The 17475-nt window shown below is 37.8% G+C and overlaps 1 protein-coding gene across 1 annotated transcript in view; it reads right to left on the bottom strand.

Moving 5' to 3' along the window:
• Window positions 1–3747: 3747 nt before the first annotated feature.
• The window catches only part of sorl1 (sortilin-related receptor, L(DLR class) A repeats containing), a 60435-nt gene continuing 46707 nt past the window's right edge, over window positions 3748–17475 (bottom strand). The window contains exons 23-48 of the mRNA XM_026282391.1: window positions 17283–17396; window positions 17076–17198; window positions 16198–16317; window positions 15966–16091; window positions 15749–15859; window positions 15523–15654; window positions 14793–14924; window positions 14499–14633; window positions 14235–14387; window positions 12182–12337; window positions 11871–11999; window positions 11619–11745; window positions 10608–10777; window positions 10399–10511; window positions 10219–10323; window positions 10060–10126; window positions 9231–9313; window positions 9057–9144; window positions 8786–8970; window positions 8328–8447; window positions 8081–8245; window positions 7802–7976; window positions 7310–7416; window positions 6952–7150; window positions 6657–6869; window positions 3748–5692 (exon numbers count right to left, since the gene is read on the bottom strand). Of these exons, the coding sequence (XP_026138176.1) occupies window positions 5625–5692; window positions 6657–6869; window positions 6952–7150; window positions 7310–7416; window positions 7802–7976; window positions 8081–8245; window positions 8328–8447; window positions 8786–8970; window positions 9057–9144; window positions 9231–9313; window positions 10060–10126; window positions 10219–10323; window positions 10399–10511; window positions 10608–10777; window positions 11619–11745; window positions 11871–11999; window positions 12182–12337; window positions 14235–14387; window positions 14499–14633; window positions 14793–14924; window positions 15523–15654; window positions 15749–15859; window positions 15966–16091; window positions 16198–16317; window positions 17076–17198; window positions 17283–17396 (3416 nt within the window). The 3' untranslated portion in view covers window positions 3748–5624. The remainder of the gene's footprint in view (window positions 5693–6656; window positions 6870–6951; window positions 7151–7309; window positions 7417–7801; window positions 7977–8080; window positions 8246–8327; window positions 8448–8785; window positions 8971–9056; window positions 9145–9230; window positions 9314–10059; window positions 10127–10218; window positions 10324–10398; window positions 10512–10607; window positions 10778–11618; window positions 11746–11870; window positions 12000–12181; window positions 12338–14234; window positions 14388–14498; window positions 14634–14792; window positions 14925–15522; window positions 15655–15748; window positions 15860–15965; window positions 16092–16197; window positions 16318–17075; window positions 17199–17282; window positions 17397–17475) is intronic.

The raw sequence follows: 17475 nt of genomic DNA, 5'->3' as shown, positions 1-17475 counted from the left end.
AAAAATAAAAATAAAAAACCTTAAAGCTCCACTACTACTCTAAGTATTATTCATGATTTGGTGCAGAGGTTAAATCTCTCAAACTCTAAAAATATCTCACATGTTTTCATAAATAGATACATTTTTGTAATTAATTTTAATTGTGACTTTGTTCATTCTCAGATCACGATACAAGCTGAAATCTTGAAACACGAGCTGCACTCTAAGAAAGCTGTTTTGCTGTTTCCTCTTTCCAAAAAAAAAAAAAAAAAGTGGTTGAACAAGGAAAGAAAAAAAGCATCTCAGATGAAGTGCTGCAGTGAGCTCCACTGTTCATTAGTGAAAGGAAACGAGCGAGTTTTGTGCTGGTGCACCCACTGCTGGTGTTTCCTGTCAATTGTAGTGCTTTTAGTCGTCTTGATGATCCATCTGTTATAGCTGTTCTTTATAATCATATAGTTATTTCCAAAACCAATTATATACAGTAATCATTTCTGACAGTAAGAAGAATGCATATTAAAGTCAACAATATGCGCTAGAGGAACAGAAAACTTTTGCAGAGAATCTATTTTTGGACCTAGACCTTTCTGTCTGACCTTTTCTCTAAAGACACAGATCCATTACCACACTGACCTCATGTAATTGTTTGTCCCAGTGCAGCTTTGGCATTGTAAAACTTAACGGTCCTTATCTGTACACACTGGACAGCTAACATCAATTACCTTCCCATTACAAACATCAGAGAGGCTGCCGCATTACAGTGACAAGCATGCTGCATCGATGGAAATCATCTAAAAATAAAAAATAAAAAATAAATTCTACAAATAAAAGCAAACCATTAGGCGCCTAATAAATTTTATATAAAGAAAGAAAAAATAAAGTCATAAAATAAAATAACAATTACTGTTGGCATAGCTCTTACAGATAAGTAAAAAATCATATCATTCAAATTATTTTTATATTTTATTTTCAGTTTTTTGCAGTTTTTCTCTCTTTTTAATTTCCAAACTATAAAGAATTCTCTATTTAATGAATTATGTTAACAAAAAAGCACCACCATTCTTTTCTGCTATTTGGTGCAGTTCACTAGATGTCTTCTTTTGTTATAGTTGCTCTCAGATGTGAGTGAAGGGGAATTATCTTGAAACATGAGAGACATCTGCTGGTGGTTATGGGACGCTGCAATATGATTCAGATTTCATTCAGCCCCATAACCTTTCATTTTCACGTTATTTCATTTTATTTTATTTATCATTACATTTGTAGGGTCACATGCAGGACTCATTTAAGACAAATTAGCTGAGTGAATGCCTTTTGAGGGACATATTTCAAAATAAGAATAAGACAAAAATTAAGATAATTAATACTATTTTCCTATCAATTAGACTTGAAATATTCTGAATTATTACAATACAAAAATTATTTGTATAGTAATAGTTAAATAAAAAAAATAAATAACGTTTTTCTAAATAAAAATAATTCATACAGAGGATGATTCTCATGTTTAGCAACATATCCTAGTGTTCTTCATCAGTATTTTTGGTGCACACACGTTTAAATTACCATCAAAGCTGAATTCTTCAGACAAACACAGGTTCCAGTTTCTGAATAGATGCCTTGTGAGATAAAGAGCAGCTCACTGATGAAACATTCCCTGAAGCGTTCAGCTGTGAAACCTCGAGCTGCGCGCTCACCGTGACGTCACTCATGCAAGCAACAGCCCTCCATCTGTGTTGGAGGAGTGTGATGTGAGGATAAATAAAGGACGACAAGTTCAAATAAACAGAGACAGGAACACGCCGCGCATAAAGACATCCCACCTCTATAAACATGTCTAATTGTGGTTCAAACAAAGCCCACACATCAACAAACACAGGGCAGAAGGGCCAGAGGCTGAGGCAGGGAAATGAAGCAAACTGTTTGCTTTAGGTTGCCTTATTTTCAGAAATGTCTTTTGTTTCATATCATACGAAATCAAGTAAAAATAAGTTGATTTGAGTGAAATTCTCGTGAGGTGGAGGAGAAGAAAAGATTTGTTCTCGGGTGGCGTGGCCTAGTGATTAAAGGATGTGGGCTGTTAACCAAAAGGTTGTAGGATCAAACCCCATGAGGGTGATCAATTATACATTGTGTACTTGAGCAAAGCTGTTAACGCCAGGTCACTGCAGGCGAATGACCCTCAGTGTGCACTGAGATTTGCTTTGAATAAAATTGATAAATTAGTTCTGTGATCATTTTTGATTAATTCGGAAGAATCACCTATTAAAGAATAGTTCTCACACACACACACACACACAGACAGATAAAAAAATAAAAAAATAAAAACAAAGGCCACAAAATCACCATAAAAGTGGTCCATACGAATAATATTATATATTCCAAATCATGCGTTAAAGGGATCCCAAAAAATAAAATTCTGTCATTAATTACTCACCCTCATGTCATTTTGAAACTGTAAGGCCTTCATTCATCTTCAAAAAAACCAAATTATTATTATTAATTATTATAAGATATTGCTATGAAGTCTGAACACTTTCTGAGCCTGCATGTTCCATTGCCCAGAAATGTATTAAGGACATCATTAAAGTAATCCATGTGACATCAGAGGTTCGACTGTAATTTTATGAAGCTACGAGAATACTTAGTGCGCAAAGTAAATAAAACAACTTACTGTAATTCAGCAATTCTTCTCTTCTGTCAACGTAGTCCACTATTTATGACGGTACAATGACACATACGTGTGGTACTGCTGATGTAGAACCTGCATGTGCTGTGCCTTGTTTACAAGCAGAGCAATGCACAAAATATATATTCATTTGTGTTCCAAAGATGAACAAAGGTTTTACGGGTTTGAAACGACGTGACGGTGAGTAATTAATGACAGAATTTTCATTTTTGGGTGAACTATCACATCAAAGCTAGTTTTTGCAGTGCTAGGGTCATCTAGTGGAACTACAAAATAAAACATGTTTTTAAACAACCTTTGCACATGCCTTTTTCGCATGTCACCCCTCAACTAAAATATCACAGACGGCTCTCACAGGTCTATAAAAGTTAAAAGGGTCATATGACATTGCTAAAAAGAACATTAATTTGTGTATTTGGTGTAATGCAATGTGATTACGCAGTTTAAGGTAAAAAAAAAAAAAAAAACATTATTTTCCACATAATGTATATTATTGTCTCTTCTCTATGCCCTGCTACGGTGGCCCAGTAGTGCACAACATCCCGGCTTTCTGAAACGTGTCAATTTTAATAAAGCTCATCATTCTGAAAAGCGAGGTGTATGCTGATTGGCCAGCTATCCAGTGCCTTGTGATTCGCCAAATACCTCTAGCGTGTGTCGGAAATCTTACACCCCTCAACATACAGTGGTGTCATGTGTCCCAGTGCCAAAAAAAACCACTTCGTTTTTTTTGCTTTGCAGAGCAGTTTTTCTTTAAAAATGTAGATAAATAAAATGTAGCATTCCAAATACTGTCATACAGTTTCGAAATGGTATTAAGATGAAAAATAATGATAAAATAGTTTTTTGTTTTTTTTTTGGTTTTGTTTGTTTTTTGGAGTGAACTATCCATTAGACATGTCCAAGTGCAGCAAATTCTATGGCTGCAAGTGGTTTTATACTGGGCCCCGCAGCGAACATACCAATATATAAATATAATTATATATATATATATATAAATCCTTAATTAATTTATTGAATGCTGTGTGAGGTATTTACTATGGGAATTTATTTCACCGCCACACAAAGCAAGAGGAGTCGGATTCAAGTTTTCCACATTTATTTCAGCATAAGTGGTTCATACAACATCTCAGACTGTACCACTTACAAGTTCCTTATCGCTAAAACCCTCAGTAGGCAGGCAAGATCAAAGATTTAAACACGGCGGTGTCCAGCGTCACTGCTATGTAACATTTTTACATCTTATTGACCAAAAATAAATGGGTTTCAAACTGGACATGACAAATATCGCCACAAATGGTTGCGAGTAAAGAATACAAACAAGACGAAATAAAAACGGTGGCTCAGGATTCACACAAGTGCTGCACTGGAACTTTATACAGTGGTAATTCACAATATGTCGAAACACACATTTCCTAACGCGCTATTTCAGTCTTTCACAATTGTTGATGCTTCTTTTTACTCAAGTCCATCTTCTGTGAACGTGTGCACGTGTGATCACATTGACATACTGCTACATACTTTACTCAGTGTGTCGTAATAAGGCAATGTGGTACTGAAAAGAACAATTTCAACTAAAACAGCCACATCTATTAACTGATAATGACCGCAAGCATTTGAATGTAAACTGGCCATGAACCTCATTTTAAAATCCTTGAACATTAAAGAAGAAGGGGGCAGACCATATACATTTTCCTTTTTTTTCTGGTCACCTCAAATACAAGATACAAAAAAAAAAAAAAGAAGAAGAAAAAAAATACATTCATAAAGAAATCTTTTAAGCAACACCCGCAATCCAGTTAAAATGAAACATGGATTTAACACATGTACCTCTTCACAACGGTTCAGGAAGGCAAGACGTCTGCTCTACCTTCTGCTTTTCTTAAGCTTGGCACAATAATGAAGCCTTCTGGTCCATTCAGACGAGAGCTGAACTGGCTTCTCTGCAATATGGAACTACTGTACAGCACAATAGTCTCTGAATTAAACACACACTGCGCTGCCTGTGGCAGTGTGACTGATACATCGCTGGTACATCTACACAAACCCAGTTCCCTGAGAACACTAAAGGACTAAAACCATGACAGCACAAAGGATATGCAATATTAGAATATTAGCTAGATAAAATGCGTAGGATAAATCAAAGACGACAGTGAACATATAGACTAAGCATTGGACTATGTGGTCTTAATTTTGGTCATTATTTTCTAAAAACAGCTGATAAAACAACCAAAACAGGTTACAGGTTTCACATTTTCAGAAAGCAGAGGGGATGAAATCTATTGCTGCGCATGGAAGTTAACAAATGAATGCAAAGTGTAAACAAGGTAGCATGGACTAATGTAGGTCTACTGACAAAGTGACACAAATTGAGCATATACAACAAAAATCTGATCCTGTGCAATTCACTGTCAACAGCCTACGTACCGCCTTCCCTTTTCATTAGCATTCACTGGTTCATTTTTCTCATCTGTACACATATGAGGTTTGTTTTTAGATTTTTTTTTATTGTGTATTTTTGTGTTTTTGCACTGATGTACCCATGTCTAGGTGCTTGTTTTGGCTTTAAGCAAATGCAATGCTCATGTGAGAGTTCGTTGTACAATAAGGGTCTTTTCCCTGTTCAGCGAGTCTGCTGATCAGCTGACAAACTCCTTCACAGTTTGCTTCAGTTAATGCCTACAAAGTCCAATACCCACATATATTATATATAAAAAATAAGTTATTGCGCATCCGAAAAAAGTGCATCTTATTTTCAAAAATATCTCTTTTGCTCCATGCTTTCTTTTCTTCCTCAGGGTCCAGAAACCCAAATCCAGCGTTTTTCTAAGTGACCGGAGGGGTGAAGAGGAAGGTGTTCGATAGCTTGAAAGTGTGCCGGATGGCCACGTTAATAAAAAAAAAACATGATGAGGAAGTGGAGTGGGAAGTGAAGGAGGAGGATAGAAGAGTTGTCCAGCTATGCAATCACCATGGGAACGTCATCTGAAAAGCCAATGATCATAGGAGCATCTTCATCATCATCACCTGAAGAAGAGAGGGAACAGAAACATCTTAGTAGCCAGTTCTCACAATATGGAAAACTGAACTGAATTTAACGGAACTAAACTGTATTCAAGTAAACAAAGATCTGAAGTGAACTAAACTGAAATAAACTATAAGTGAACTGAAATAAAATGTTGTGAAATGTGAAAAGAATTTAACTGAAGTGATTTAAATGGTGAAGTTGAATTAACTGAAGTGATTACATAAAGTGAACACAAACACAACTGAAGTAAACTGAACTGAACTAAAGTGAAGTGAACTGAGGACTATTTTGCCAACCTGAAGTGAACAAATCTAAACTGAATTAACTGAACTAAATTTAAGCAAACTGAGCTAAACTGAAATAAACAGATGTGAAATGAAGTGAACTAAACTGAATTCAAGTGAACTAAACTGAGCTAAACAAGTGACCTAAACTAACCCGAATTTAACTTAAGTGAACTAAAATAAACTTAATGTGATGTTGACTGTCAACTTATTCAACTAAGCAAAATAACTACCTAAGATGAGCTAAACTAAACTGAACTAAAAGACAACTGACATAATTAGAATTTAGTTTAAGTAAACTAAACTGTAGTGAACTAAACTATAGAAACTGAAGTGAACTGAAATAAAATTAAGTGATCTAAAGTCAACTGGTCCAAACATAAATGAACCGAACTAAAATAAAACTAAATGGAAGTGATCTTGACTGAAGTCATCTGAGCTGAAGTGAAATGGCGTGAAATGAACTCAAACACAGTGAAGTGAAGTGAACTAAACTAAATAGAAGTCAATTGAACTAAAACACACAAGCCATCTGCACTAGCTACAAGTAAACCGAACTAAAATGAACTGGAAGTCAACTGATCTCAACCCAACTGAGCTAAAACTGAAGTGAACTGAAGGACACTTCTCTGAAGAGTACGGAAGACAGATTTGATGAAAGGCAGGAGACTGGCCTTACCCAGCTCATCTCCTGAGGAGAAAATGGCAGAGCCCAGACGAGAGTTGTAGTGGCTGTTAGCGAAAGCGGTGAAGCTGTGCTGTAGCCGACGGTGTCTGAGGTAAAGCACCACCAGGCCTCCACACACACCCACCAACAGCAGGAACAACACTGGAACCACCACCGCCGCCATGTCCTCTGATTTACCTGACTGAGATGAGGCATCCTTCGGCCCTGAAAGACGACATAAGTGTCCAGATCAACAAATGCCTACAAAGATAAAGAGGAAATATGTGAATTGCACAAAAGCTCATACCTGCTGCTTTGCCCAGTTCATCATATAACAGCACCGCCGCTTCTCCACACAGCTGGTTGTTGAGCAGACAGCGCGCCCGCACCGAGAATGTGTAGTTATGGCCCACCAACAGGTTGCTGATCCTGAAGAACGACTCCGTTGTGTTACCCAGACACATTGTGGAGTTGCTGACACTGTCATGCATATAGACCTCATAGCCCTGAGGGATCAGATGATTATTAGTGAAACCATTTCATGAGTGAACCAAAATGGAACGTTTCAGAGGAGGAAGAATATCGTTAAAAGATAATGATTAATTAGTAATTATGAACTGATTAAATAGGGTCATTGCAGATGTCATGTGTGTCTGGTTTCTAACCCTGCTCTCATTGAAGGTCCGGTCCTTCACAGCCAAGCTCTTCCAGAAGAGGAACACATGATCCTGTTCTTCTAAGATCTTGAGGGCCTCAGGCGCAGGCAAAGGAACTGTGTGGAAAAAATACAATACAGCGGGAATTTTTATTTACAGTTGTTAATACGCTACCTCTTTTGAAAGAAAGTTATACTTTTTATTGAGTAGGGACACAAAAGATTGATTATAAATGTATTTACCATCACTTTAAATGTCATACATTTCAATCTCAGAAAAACCTGTTCTTTTAACTTTCTATACATCCAAGAATCTTGAAAAAAAATTATGAAAATAAATTCTTCTTGAGCACCAAATCATCATTTTAGAAAGATTTCTGAAGGATCATGTGATCTTTAAGACTGGAGTAATGGCTGAAAATTCAACTTTTCCATTACAGAAATAAATGACATTTAAAACATATATATAAAAGAGAAAGGGAACTAAAAGAGTTGGCTATACCCGTGTTGAGTGTGAAGCTGGCCTCTTTGCTCATGTTGAGCAGCCTGATGGTGATGCTGTAGCGTCCTCCAGGCTCCAGGCCCTTCAGAGTGTACTCCACCGTGTTGTTCTGAGTGCTCACCTTATAGTCCCGCTCTGTTTTACGAACTGTATCTCGCACGTGCACTGCATACGTCTGATAAATACACACAGAGATGCTTGAAACACCACATCTGACATATAACAATGTTTTATATATATAAAAAAATGACAGTCTAGGACTTGACAGTGTGGTCATACCAAAGGACTGCTGGGAGAATCATACGGCGGCTGCCACTTCAGAGTGGCCTGTGTCTTATCCACTCGCACCTTGTGCAGGTTCCGAGGTGGAAGTCGCTCGTTGGGGATCATCTTCACTACGGCGTAGTCTGACGGAGGCCCGAGGTATGGAACGATCACCCTCACCTGAACAACACACACACACAATCACTTCATCATGGTGCCCAACTGGATCTCTAAAATGAAGAGTAGGAGGGCGGACACTAACCAGGAAGAGGAACTGCTTGTCGCTGTCAACGATCACCGTCAGACTGGTTGAGGTAGTGTTCACCCTGTGAGGTCTGCGGTACAGATCCAGGAAGGATGTGGCGTAGAACACTCCATACATCTACGAACACATGGAAACATTACAATGATGTCTTGACAGGCACTTTTCAACTTAAAGTAGGGATGGGCGATATATCGCATGCGATTGTCACGTGCATTTCATCAATAAAGCCGGTTCCCTGATTAGCGGTAAATCTCCAACACCTGCTTTCAAATGGAGCGCCATTTAATAGACAGAGCTGTAGTTCTCCAACAAGCTATGCAATATCACCTTCATTATCGAAGGCGATTCATCTGCTATAATGAACGTGATATTGTGTAGCTTGTTAGTTTAAAGTCAGGCTGATTCTGATTGGCTGTTCAGTTTCACTGCCTGTGTATTCCAGTCTTTAGTCTCACCTCAGCTTGAGGGCCGGTCCAGTTGCACTCTACAGCGGTCTGGTTGAGCGCCCGGGCCTTCAGTGATGGCTGGGCAGGTCTCGTACCTTTGGTCTGCTCGCGGACAAGAAAAGTAGGACTGTCTCCATCATCTGTGTGAGCCCAAACCGCCACCTCATACACCGTTCCTGCCGTCAGGTTAGAGACTGTACAGAAGACAGCACACACATTTTATATAGCTCCAGAAATGCTGAAATCATGTTTGATGACTGTGAAGTGTGTTTTACAGTACCTTTCAATCTCCCTGAAACCGTGTAATTCCAGCTCTCCTTCACGTGTTCATCAAATACCCATGAGATGACAACAACATAGTGTTTCACCTAAAAGAGAGAGATCAATTTTATATTTAAATTAGGAGGAGGTCATAAACGTATCCTCCACTCAGAGAAAAAGCAAAATGACTGACCTGGACTTTATAATCATTGGTGATGGACAAAATCATGGCGTCCTCTGTGATGCTGGGGATCTCAACACCAGGAGGAGAGAGAGCTGAAAGACACATTATTAAAGAGTCGTGAAACACTAGAGCAGTTATTTGTCCAACACTAAAACAGACATAAGACATGTTTATGTAATGCATAAAACATCTGAGGGTAAAACTTCCAGCAAAATATATGTATAAATATTCATATATATTATATATATATATATATATATATATATATATATATATATATATATATAGAGAGAGAGAGAGAGAGAGAGAGAGAGAGAGAGAGAGAGAGAGAGAGTTACCAGACTACTCTGAATATTTTTTTTTATTAAAATACAAATGATTTTGTAAAACAAGATTTTGGTCATACTACCAATCCTTTTTATCAGATACTGTTAATATTGCATTCAATTTTAGGGTCAAAAACATAGAAACTCAACCTCAAACTACTAAGTGGCAGTATATATACATGTTTCATATGATCAAAGGATGTTAAAATCGCTTATTTTTCATTAAATGATACTATCTATTATTTTGAATGTCTCAATTATTAAAGAGACTGCATGGCCTTATACTATGAGAAGGCCATGTCTCATAATTATTCATGACACAACATTACTTTTCCAGTGATATTAAATTACAGATACAAATTGATCTGTTTATATTTGTGCTAAAAAAAAAAAAAAAAAGGTAGGTTAAATGACAATGGGTTTCAAGTAATCCTATAAGATAAAACACTTGAGCATAAATGTCCAGCAGGGGGAGGCAGCGCTTCCCTGTTTCTTTTATATTTTTTTGTTACCTTTTTGAGGAATAATGGATTTAATTTCAGTCCAGTTTCCCATGCCTCTGCTTGTGACAGCAGCCACCTGATGAATAACAGAGGAATAAAGGTCAGGTGAAGCTATGATCACCAGAAGTGTACATGAAACAACTTCATGCAGGTTTTGGAGTGTCTTACTCTGAATCTGTAGAGGGAGCTGGGCTGCAGATTCTTCACTTCTGCATTCGTGATGGTGCTACGCTGGGAATACCACTCTGCACTGTCCTTTTCACTGTACTCCACCTGCAAACACATGAGCTGGTTAGATACAAGTATGTGTTGATAAATGCTATAAATTACTGAGGGCTTCTCACTCACAATATACTCCCTGATGAGTCCATGTGCTTTATCAGGAGGGCTCCAGGAACACAGTACCGTCCCGTCCTCAGCGTTGTCAGAGCTCAGCTGCAGATTCTGCGGAGGGTCTGGCACTGCCACACAAACACAGTTGTAAGCATATCTCTTCCATGTAAATATGAGTTGTCCCATAAATCATTTTAGTGAATGTGGTGCTAAGGCAGACTTACATCCTTCCGGAGTGCGTAGTGTGAGAACTTCATTGGTCCTGTGCTGTTTGCTGAGACACTGAGTCTGAACCTTCACCTGGTAGGTTGTGTCCGGCATCAACACAGTCAGAACGGCACTGCTCTTATTGCTGTTTGTGTCCATGGACGCCCACTGCTGGACACCCACCTGCCTGAAAAACATATAAAGCTTTATTACTGATCTAAAGACATGTACTGTTGTGTGTAGATCAAGCGCTCCCTATATACAGTATTTAGTATGGTGGAATCATTATAAAACAAATTATATATCTACTGCCAGTTGCCTCATTATGTCCTAATTATGTTTTATATTATACATATTGTTTATACATTTTATTTTTATTTTATAAAATACAGCTAAAAAAATAAAAACAAAAAATAAAACAACAAAATAAAAATTAATAATAGTTTAGTGGTCTGTGATTTTTTCATTCAGCATTAACATGTTAGACCACTTACAAAGCTTAAAATAAACAAACTAAATTATAAAAATAATAATAATAAATAAAAAAAACGAAACAAAAAATAATAATAAAGGTTAAGCGGCCCGTGATTTTTAGCACTAAGTTGTAACATGTTAATGCTGAATCAAAATTAAACACAGACCACTAAACGATCATTAATTTTAGTTTTTTTTTTGTTGTTGTTGTTTTTTTTTTTTTTTATTGTTTTAACTGTATTTTATAAAATAAAAATAAAATGTATAAACAGAAAGCTTAAAACAAACAAACAAACAAAATCAAAACAAAGCGTAAACCAAAACAAAGCATGAAACATAAACCAAACAAAACCAAGCAAAAGGCAAAGTAAATCAAAGCAAAAAGCAAAGCTAAACAAAAAGCAAAGCAAAGCAAAGCAAAACAAAACAAAGCAAAAAAATTCAATTTTTTTTAATTGGTCTGTGATTTTTTTCTCCACAGTTCAAGTGGTCCATTACATTAATTAAAAGGCTTGGAAAACACAGGTGTAGAGGAACAAAGACTGAATGAATACCTGAAGTAGATGATAAAAGAGCAGGTGGATACAGGCATGTTTTTGGGCCTTGACCAGGTAAGCATCACAGCACCAGAAAAGTTCGCACTCCACTGAAGATTTTGAATTTTGTAGACCAGCAAATCCTCTGAGAAAGGGAAAAATAGGGTGAATCAGCACGATCAGTCAGTCGGCTTACTGTGGTAAAACACTGGTCTTGCTCCAGTCAGATTTCAATGGCAAATACACCACAAATGTCTCTCAGTGTCTCACTAGTGCAGTTGTCCTCGTCACTCCGGTCAGAACAGTCTATGAAACCATCACACCTCTCGCTGTTCAGCACGCAGGCCTCGCCGTCCGCACAGAGAGTACCATTCACACAGAGCAGCGGACCATGAGTGGCTGAAATAAAATAGGGAGCTTGTTAACATTTAAAGGTATGTGAAGACATTAGCCACACCACCCTATTCCCAGTTTCTTCAAGTATATAGAGAATAATGTTTGTTTTATTTCACTGTTTTATTGAAAATGGTAATAAAGACTGGGTAACTTCTGTACTGTGTATGATTCTCTTATAGACTTACGACAGTGGTCCTCATCAGACCCGTCCAGGCAGTGAGGATGTCCATCACAGCGCTGCCAGTCAGCGATACAGACTGCAGGCTTCAGGCACAGGAACTGATCTTTAGTGCAGCGGCCCGAAGGAGGAAGAGTTGCTAATGGAGTCAGTGAGCCTTTGACTAAGAGAAAGACATAAAACAAAAGGATAATACATATGAAGACTCAAGGGTTAAACTTATTTTAAGTTTTTTTGTTCCCCCAGTTATTTAATATTAAAAGCTTCTCAGTCTGAATAAGCATTCATATAATAGTTTTTCTAATAATTATTGAGTTGATGTCTGAAAACAATTAAGAAATTCACTTCGTGATTACAGTGAACTTTTTTTATTTTTTACATTATTATTAAGTGACAACACAACACAGTAGTATTACGTGAATTGCATACTTTGTGTGAAAATTAACTGTGGCACTCTGGGAATGTTGTGTCACCAACATCTGAGATGAAAAACATGAACTTGCATGTATGAACGAGTGTCGAATGTCACACATAATTAAAAAAAAGCATTTAATTTCATTATGATTTATTTATTGATGCAAGCTAAAACAGGCAGACAAATTGTTATTTTTTTATAGCTAAAAAAATTATTATGAATGCTATACCTATACAATAAATGGATGTATATATATTTAAAATTTTATTTTATGATATTTCAATATACACATTTTATAAACTGCTGTTGAAATTTTATCGGTTCAAATGAAAATACCTAAAAATATTGATATATTTATAAAGAGAGTTATTTCGCTAGCCACACCCAGGCCTGATTACTGCCAGACCTGATGAATCAAGAAATCACTTAAATTGAACCTGTCTGACAAAGTGAAGCATGCTTAAAGAGCAACACATCATTGGTCTAAAGAATTTTAAGAACAGATGAGAAATAGTTGACATATCAATCTGGAAAGGGTTATCTGGAAAGCCATTTCTAAGGCTTGAGGACTCCAGCGAACCACAGTCAAAGCCATTATCCACAAATGGAGAAAACTTGGAACAGTGGTGAACCTTCCTAGGACTGGTGGGCCTACCAAAATTACTCCAACAGCTCAATGTTAACTCATCCAGGAGGTCATAAAAGAACCCAGGACAACATCTAAAAGACTGCAAGCCTCACTTGCCTCCATTAAGGTCAGTGTTCATGATTCAACAATAAGAAAGAGACTGGGCAAAAACTGCATTCATTCGAGATGTTCTAGGCATTTGACAAATAATATCTTTCTCAAAGACTTTTGGGCAAATATTCTTTGGACTATTGAGACAAAAGTTGAACTTTTTGAAAGGTTCCCTGTTAAATCTGGCGTAAAACCAACACAGGATTTCATAAAAAGATCATCATACCAACAGTCAAACATGATGTTGGTAGTGTGATGGTCTCGGGCTGCTTTGCAGCTTCAGGACCTGGACAGCTTGCCATAACTGATGGAACCATGAATTCTGCACTCTATCAGAAAATCCTGAAGGAGAATATTCAATGTTCACCTCTGAATGGCTCAAGAAAAACAAATGAAGGTTTCGGAGTGGCCAAGTCAAAGTCTTGGCTTAAATCCAATTGAGATGCGGTAGCATGACCTTAAACAGTCCACTGATGCTCGAAAACCCTCCAATGTGGCGGAATTAAAACAATTCTGCAAAGAAGAGGGGGCCAAAATTCCTCCACAGCAATGTGAAAGATACATTGCCAGTTATCACAAACGCTTGATTGCATTTGTTGCTGTCAAGCGTGGTCCAGCTAGTTTTAGATTTAGATTTAGGGGGCTTTACTTTTTCACGTAGTGCCAGGCAGGCTTGGACAGCTTTTTCCCCTTAATAAATGAAATAATTATTTCAAAACTGAATGTCATATTTACTCAGATTATCTTTGTGTAATTGTAAAATTTGTTTGATGATCTGAATCTTTTAAATGTGACAAATATGCAAAAAAAAAAAAAAATATCAGGAGGGGGACAAAAACCTATTTTGAAACTCTTTCTCAAACCATATGTTTGACACCCCTGCTAGTAAATGAGAAGAGGACGCACCTGTGGGACAGCCCACTTCATCGCTGCCATCAGGACAATCAGCGTAGCCGTCGCACACCCAGCTGTCCACAATACACGCGCCAGAACCACAGCGGAAACGATTAGGAGCACAGGTAGCAGGACCCGGCGCAGGTGTGTGAGGAGCTCCACCATCTGAACACAGACACAACAAAATTAACTGCAATTAATCCACTGAGCATTCCCTACAAACAAGGTTAACATGCCCTGACTGGGACACTGTGTACTGGACTGATTTGTGTATACCTGAGCATTGAGATTCATCAGACCAGTCACCGCAGTCATTTTCCCCATCACACTTCCACCAGGCGGGCACACAGCGGCCGTTCTTACACTCGTACTGAAAGTACCGCGAGCAGCCCGGCTCATCGGTCGGGGACGCTGAAAAAGAAAGCCCACAACTCATTAGCAAACAAGCACAGAAACAAAATAACAACAGCACTTTCTCAAAGCCGTCCCAAGTATGACTGGACTGGAGCTTATAAATGAACGCTCGGACTGGAAGTCTGTAGTCTTGCATAGTCAAAAGTTCCTGCTCACCACAGTTGGCCTCGTCAGAGTAGTCGCCACAGTCGTCCATGCCGTCACACTTCCACTCCAGGGTCACACACATTCCGTTGGAACACTGGAAGCTGTAGCCGTCACAGGTTTTCTCAAACTCAGGGTTCGTTGCTGTGGAGGAGGAGGAGGAGAACTAATTAATTCATTACAAAACACTTCATTTGAGCTTTATCCAAGGTCCACGTTTAGGACTGTCAAATAAAACGGATTAAAAATCTAATTACATGATATGGCAATTAATTAGACAGATTAAGTTGAAAGTAAGTGCATACATCAATTTTTGCAGAGAAGCTATTATGAATAAATTATGACACTCTGAATTAAAGACAATACGTTAAGGCAGAGGACAAGTATAGCATATGACAAAACAATAAAACATAATTTGTAATAATATCTCGCAATATTACTGTATTTCTGATAAAATAAATGCAGCACTGGTGAGAATAAGAGACTTCTTTCTAAAATGATTATACAACCAAACTTCTGAATAGTAGATTTACGTTAGATTTAATAATTCCTTAAGGAATATCTTAAAGGAATTAACATTCAGGTCAGAGGCATAACTAATTGTGTACCTCATGATATTTCTATTTATTCATGTAATTAACTGCACTACATTTACATGGACAGTCTTAGGCGAAAGCACATAATGGAGCTTTTGGCTAGTTCCTCTACTTAACATTTCGGTTAGCAAATGTGTTGGACTCACAGCAGCCTGCATACATGGGGTCCTCATCAGATCCATCGGAGCAGTGCCGGGTACCGTCACACACCAGAGACTGGAACAGACACTGTGCTCGGTTTCTGCACACAAACTCCATATAGTGTGCACAGAGGGGACCTGCAAGAGCAGACCATTATTATTCCTCTAGTTACAATTACAACACAACAAACAACGTTCCACATACAGTTTATACTTATATAAAAAGCAATACCGCAGTTTTGCTCATCAGCGCCTCCTGGACAGTTCTCCACGCCATTACAGTGAGCACTAGCAGGCAGACAGGTGCCATTAGAGCATAAGAAACCATTGCACTTTTCTTTACCTAACGGACAAAATGCACAGAATTATACATGAGTGATTAGAGAAAGGGATGCTGATGCATGTTAGTCAAATGCCTGAGGGTGAGTAAGGCAGTGTTTGAGACTGACCACAGTGGTTTGGGTCCTCGTCGGAGCCATCCTGGCAGTCGTCATCTCCGTCACACACCCAGCGCTGAGGAATGCAGTGACCTGTGTGACACTGGAAGCTACTGCTCTCACACGTGTGGTGACCCACTTCATGTGACAGAATGAGGAAGAGTGAGACATTGAAGATGTAGATGCGATGTATTTGACTGCATATTTCTTACACCGGTGTGTAAGCGAGTGTCTTTTCTCTCACCAGTACAGTTGGCCTCATCTGACCAGTCCCTGCAGTCGTTGTCTCCATCACAGCGCCACGCGTCCCGAATACACACACCTCTTGCACAGGTGAACTCACCCGGGCCACACTTGTGAGACTCTAAAAGAAAGCAGATGCAATATGAGCACAGCATATATGTTACTTCAACTGAACAACTAAAAACAAATACAATTCAGCAAAGCAGATGCAAGTAAATCTTGTTAAAAAATAATTAAGGCATGCTTTGACAAAGTTTTCAACTAACGAACATAAAAATTATATGAATTAATTGTATTTATATACTGTACAATATAATACTTTATAAATAGCAATGTACACAGCAATATTAATAAAACACGACTACCTTCACATTTCTTCCATGAACATACACCATTTTTATAACTTTATATATATATTTTTTAATATTTCTATTTAACTTTGATTTACTTTTATCTCACCTTTAGTAAATATAGCTACTTAAGTTTAACTCAGAGCAGTGTTATTTTGGAATTATTTATATAGTCTTATAAAATTTATTAACATTTCTAATCATATATTTTCATTTTAGCAATTTTGTCATGTGCTTTTGTAATTTGTATAATTTTATAAGTATTTTTTTTTTATTTACTTTCTTTTAATGGCCAAATATTTCTTAAATTGATATATTTACCATTTTAGTTTTAGTCAACAATAACAATACTTATTCAGAGAAACTTGATCTTTTTATTTGCAAGCTGAGAGGTGTTCTTTAGAAAACCTAATGATGAATTAAATAGTGCATTTAAATACTGTGATACTGCTTAATGTTATATCACCAACAAAATCATCTCAGATATATAATGAATATTTGACATATAGCCCTAAACACAAACACATACCACAATGCTCCTCGTCACTGTTATCTCCACAGTCATCCTCATGGTCGCACTTGAAGGCCAGTGGAATGCAGGATCCTGAGGCCACACAGCGGAACTGGACCGCAGAGTCACAGGAAGTGGTGGCTGCAGAGCGAGAAAAATATCTGAAACACAGATCAAATACATTTCTGCCATTTGATACGCGACAGGGCTGATGATGTCACTCACGGCACTCCTGTTCATCACTCATGTCGCCGCAGTCGTTGTCACTGTCACACTTCCAGATGATGCTGATGCATTTCCCATTAGCGCAGCGGTGCTGGTTTGGCAGGCAGGTGTGTTCTGAGAGTCAATAAAAGCAAAGAAATCCATTTCAATTCTATAAAAATGTTTATTTAGCTTTTAGAGCTTTTGATATCTG

This window comes from Carassius auratus, chromosome 15, assembly GCF_003368295.1.
Source record: "Carassius auratus strain Wakin chromosome 15, ASM336829v1, whole genome shotgun sequence".
Lineage (NCBI taxonomy): Eukaryota > Metazoa > Chordata > Actinopteri > Cypriniformes > Cyprinidae > Carassius > Carassius auratus.
This window is presented reverse-complemented; position numbering and strand designations above follow the sequence as displayed.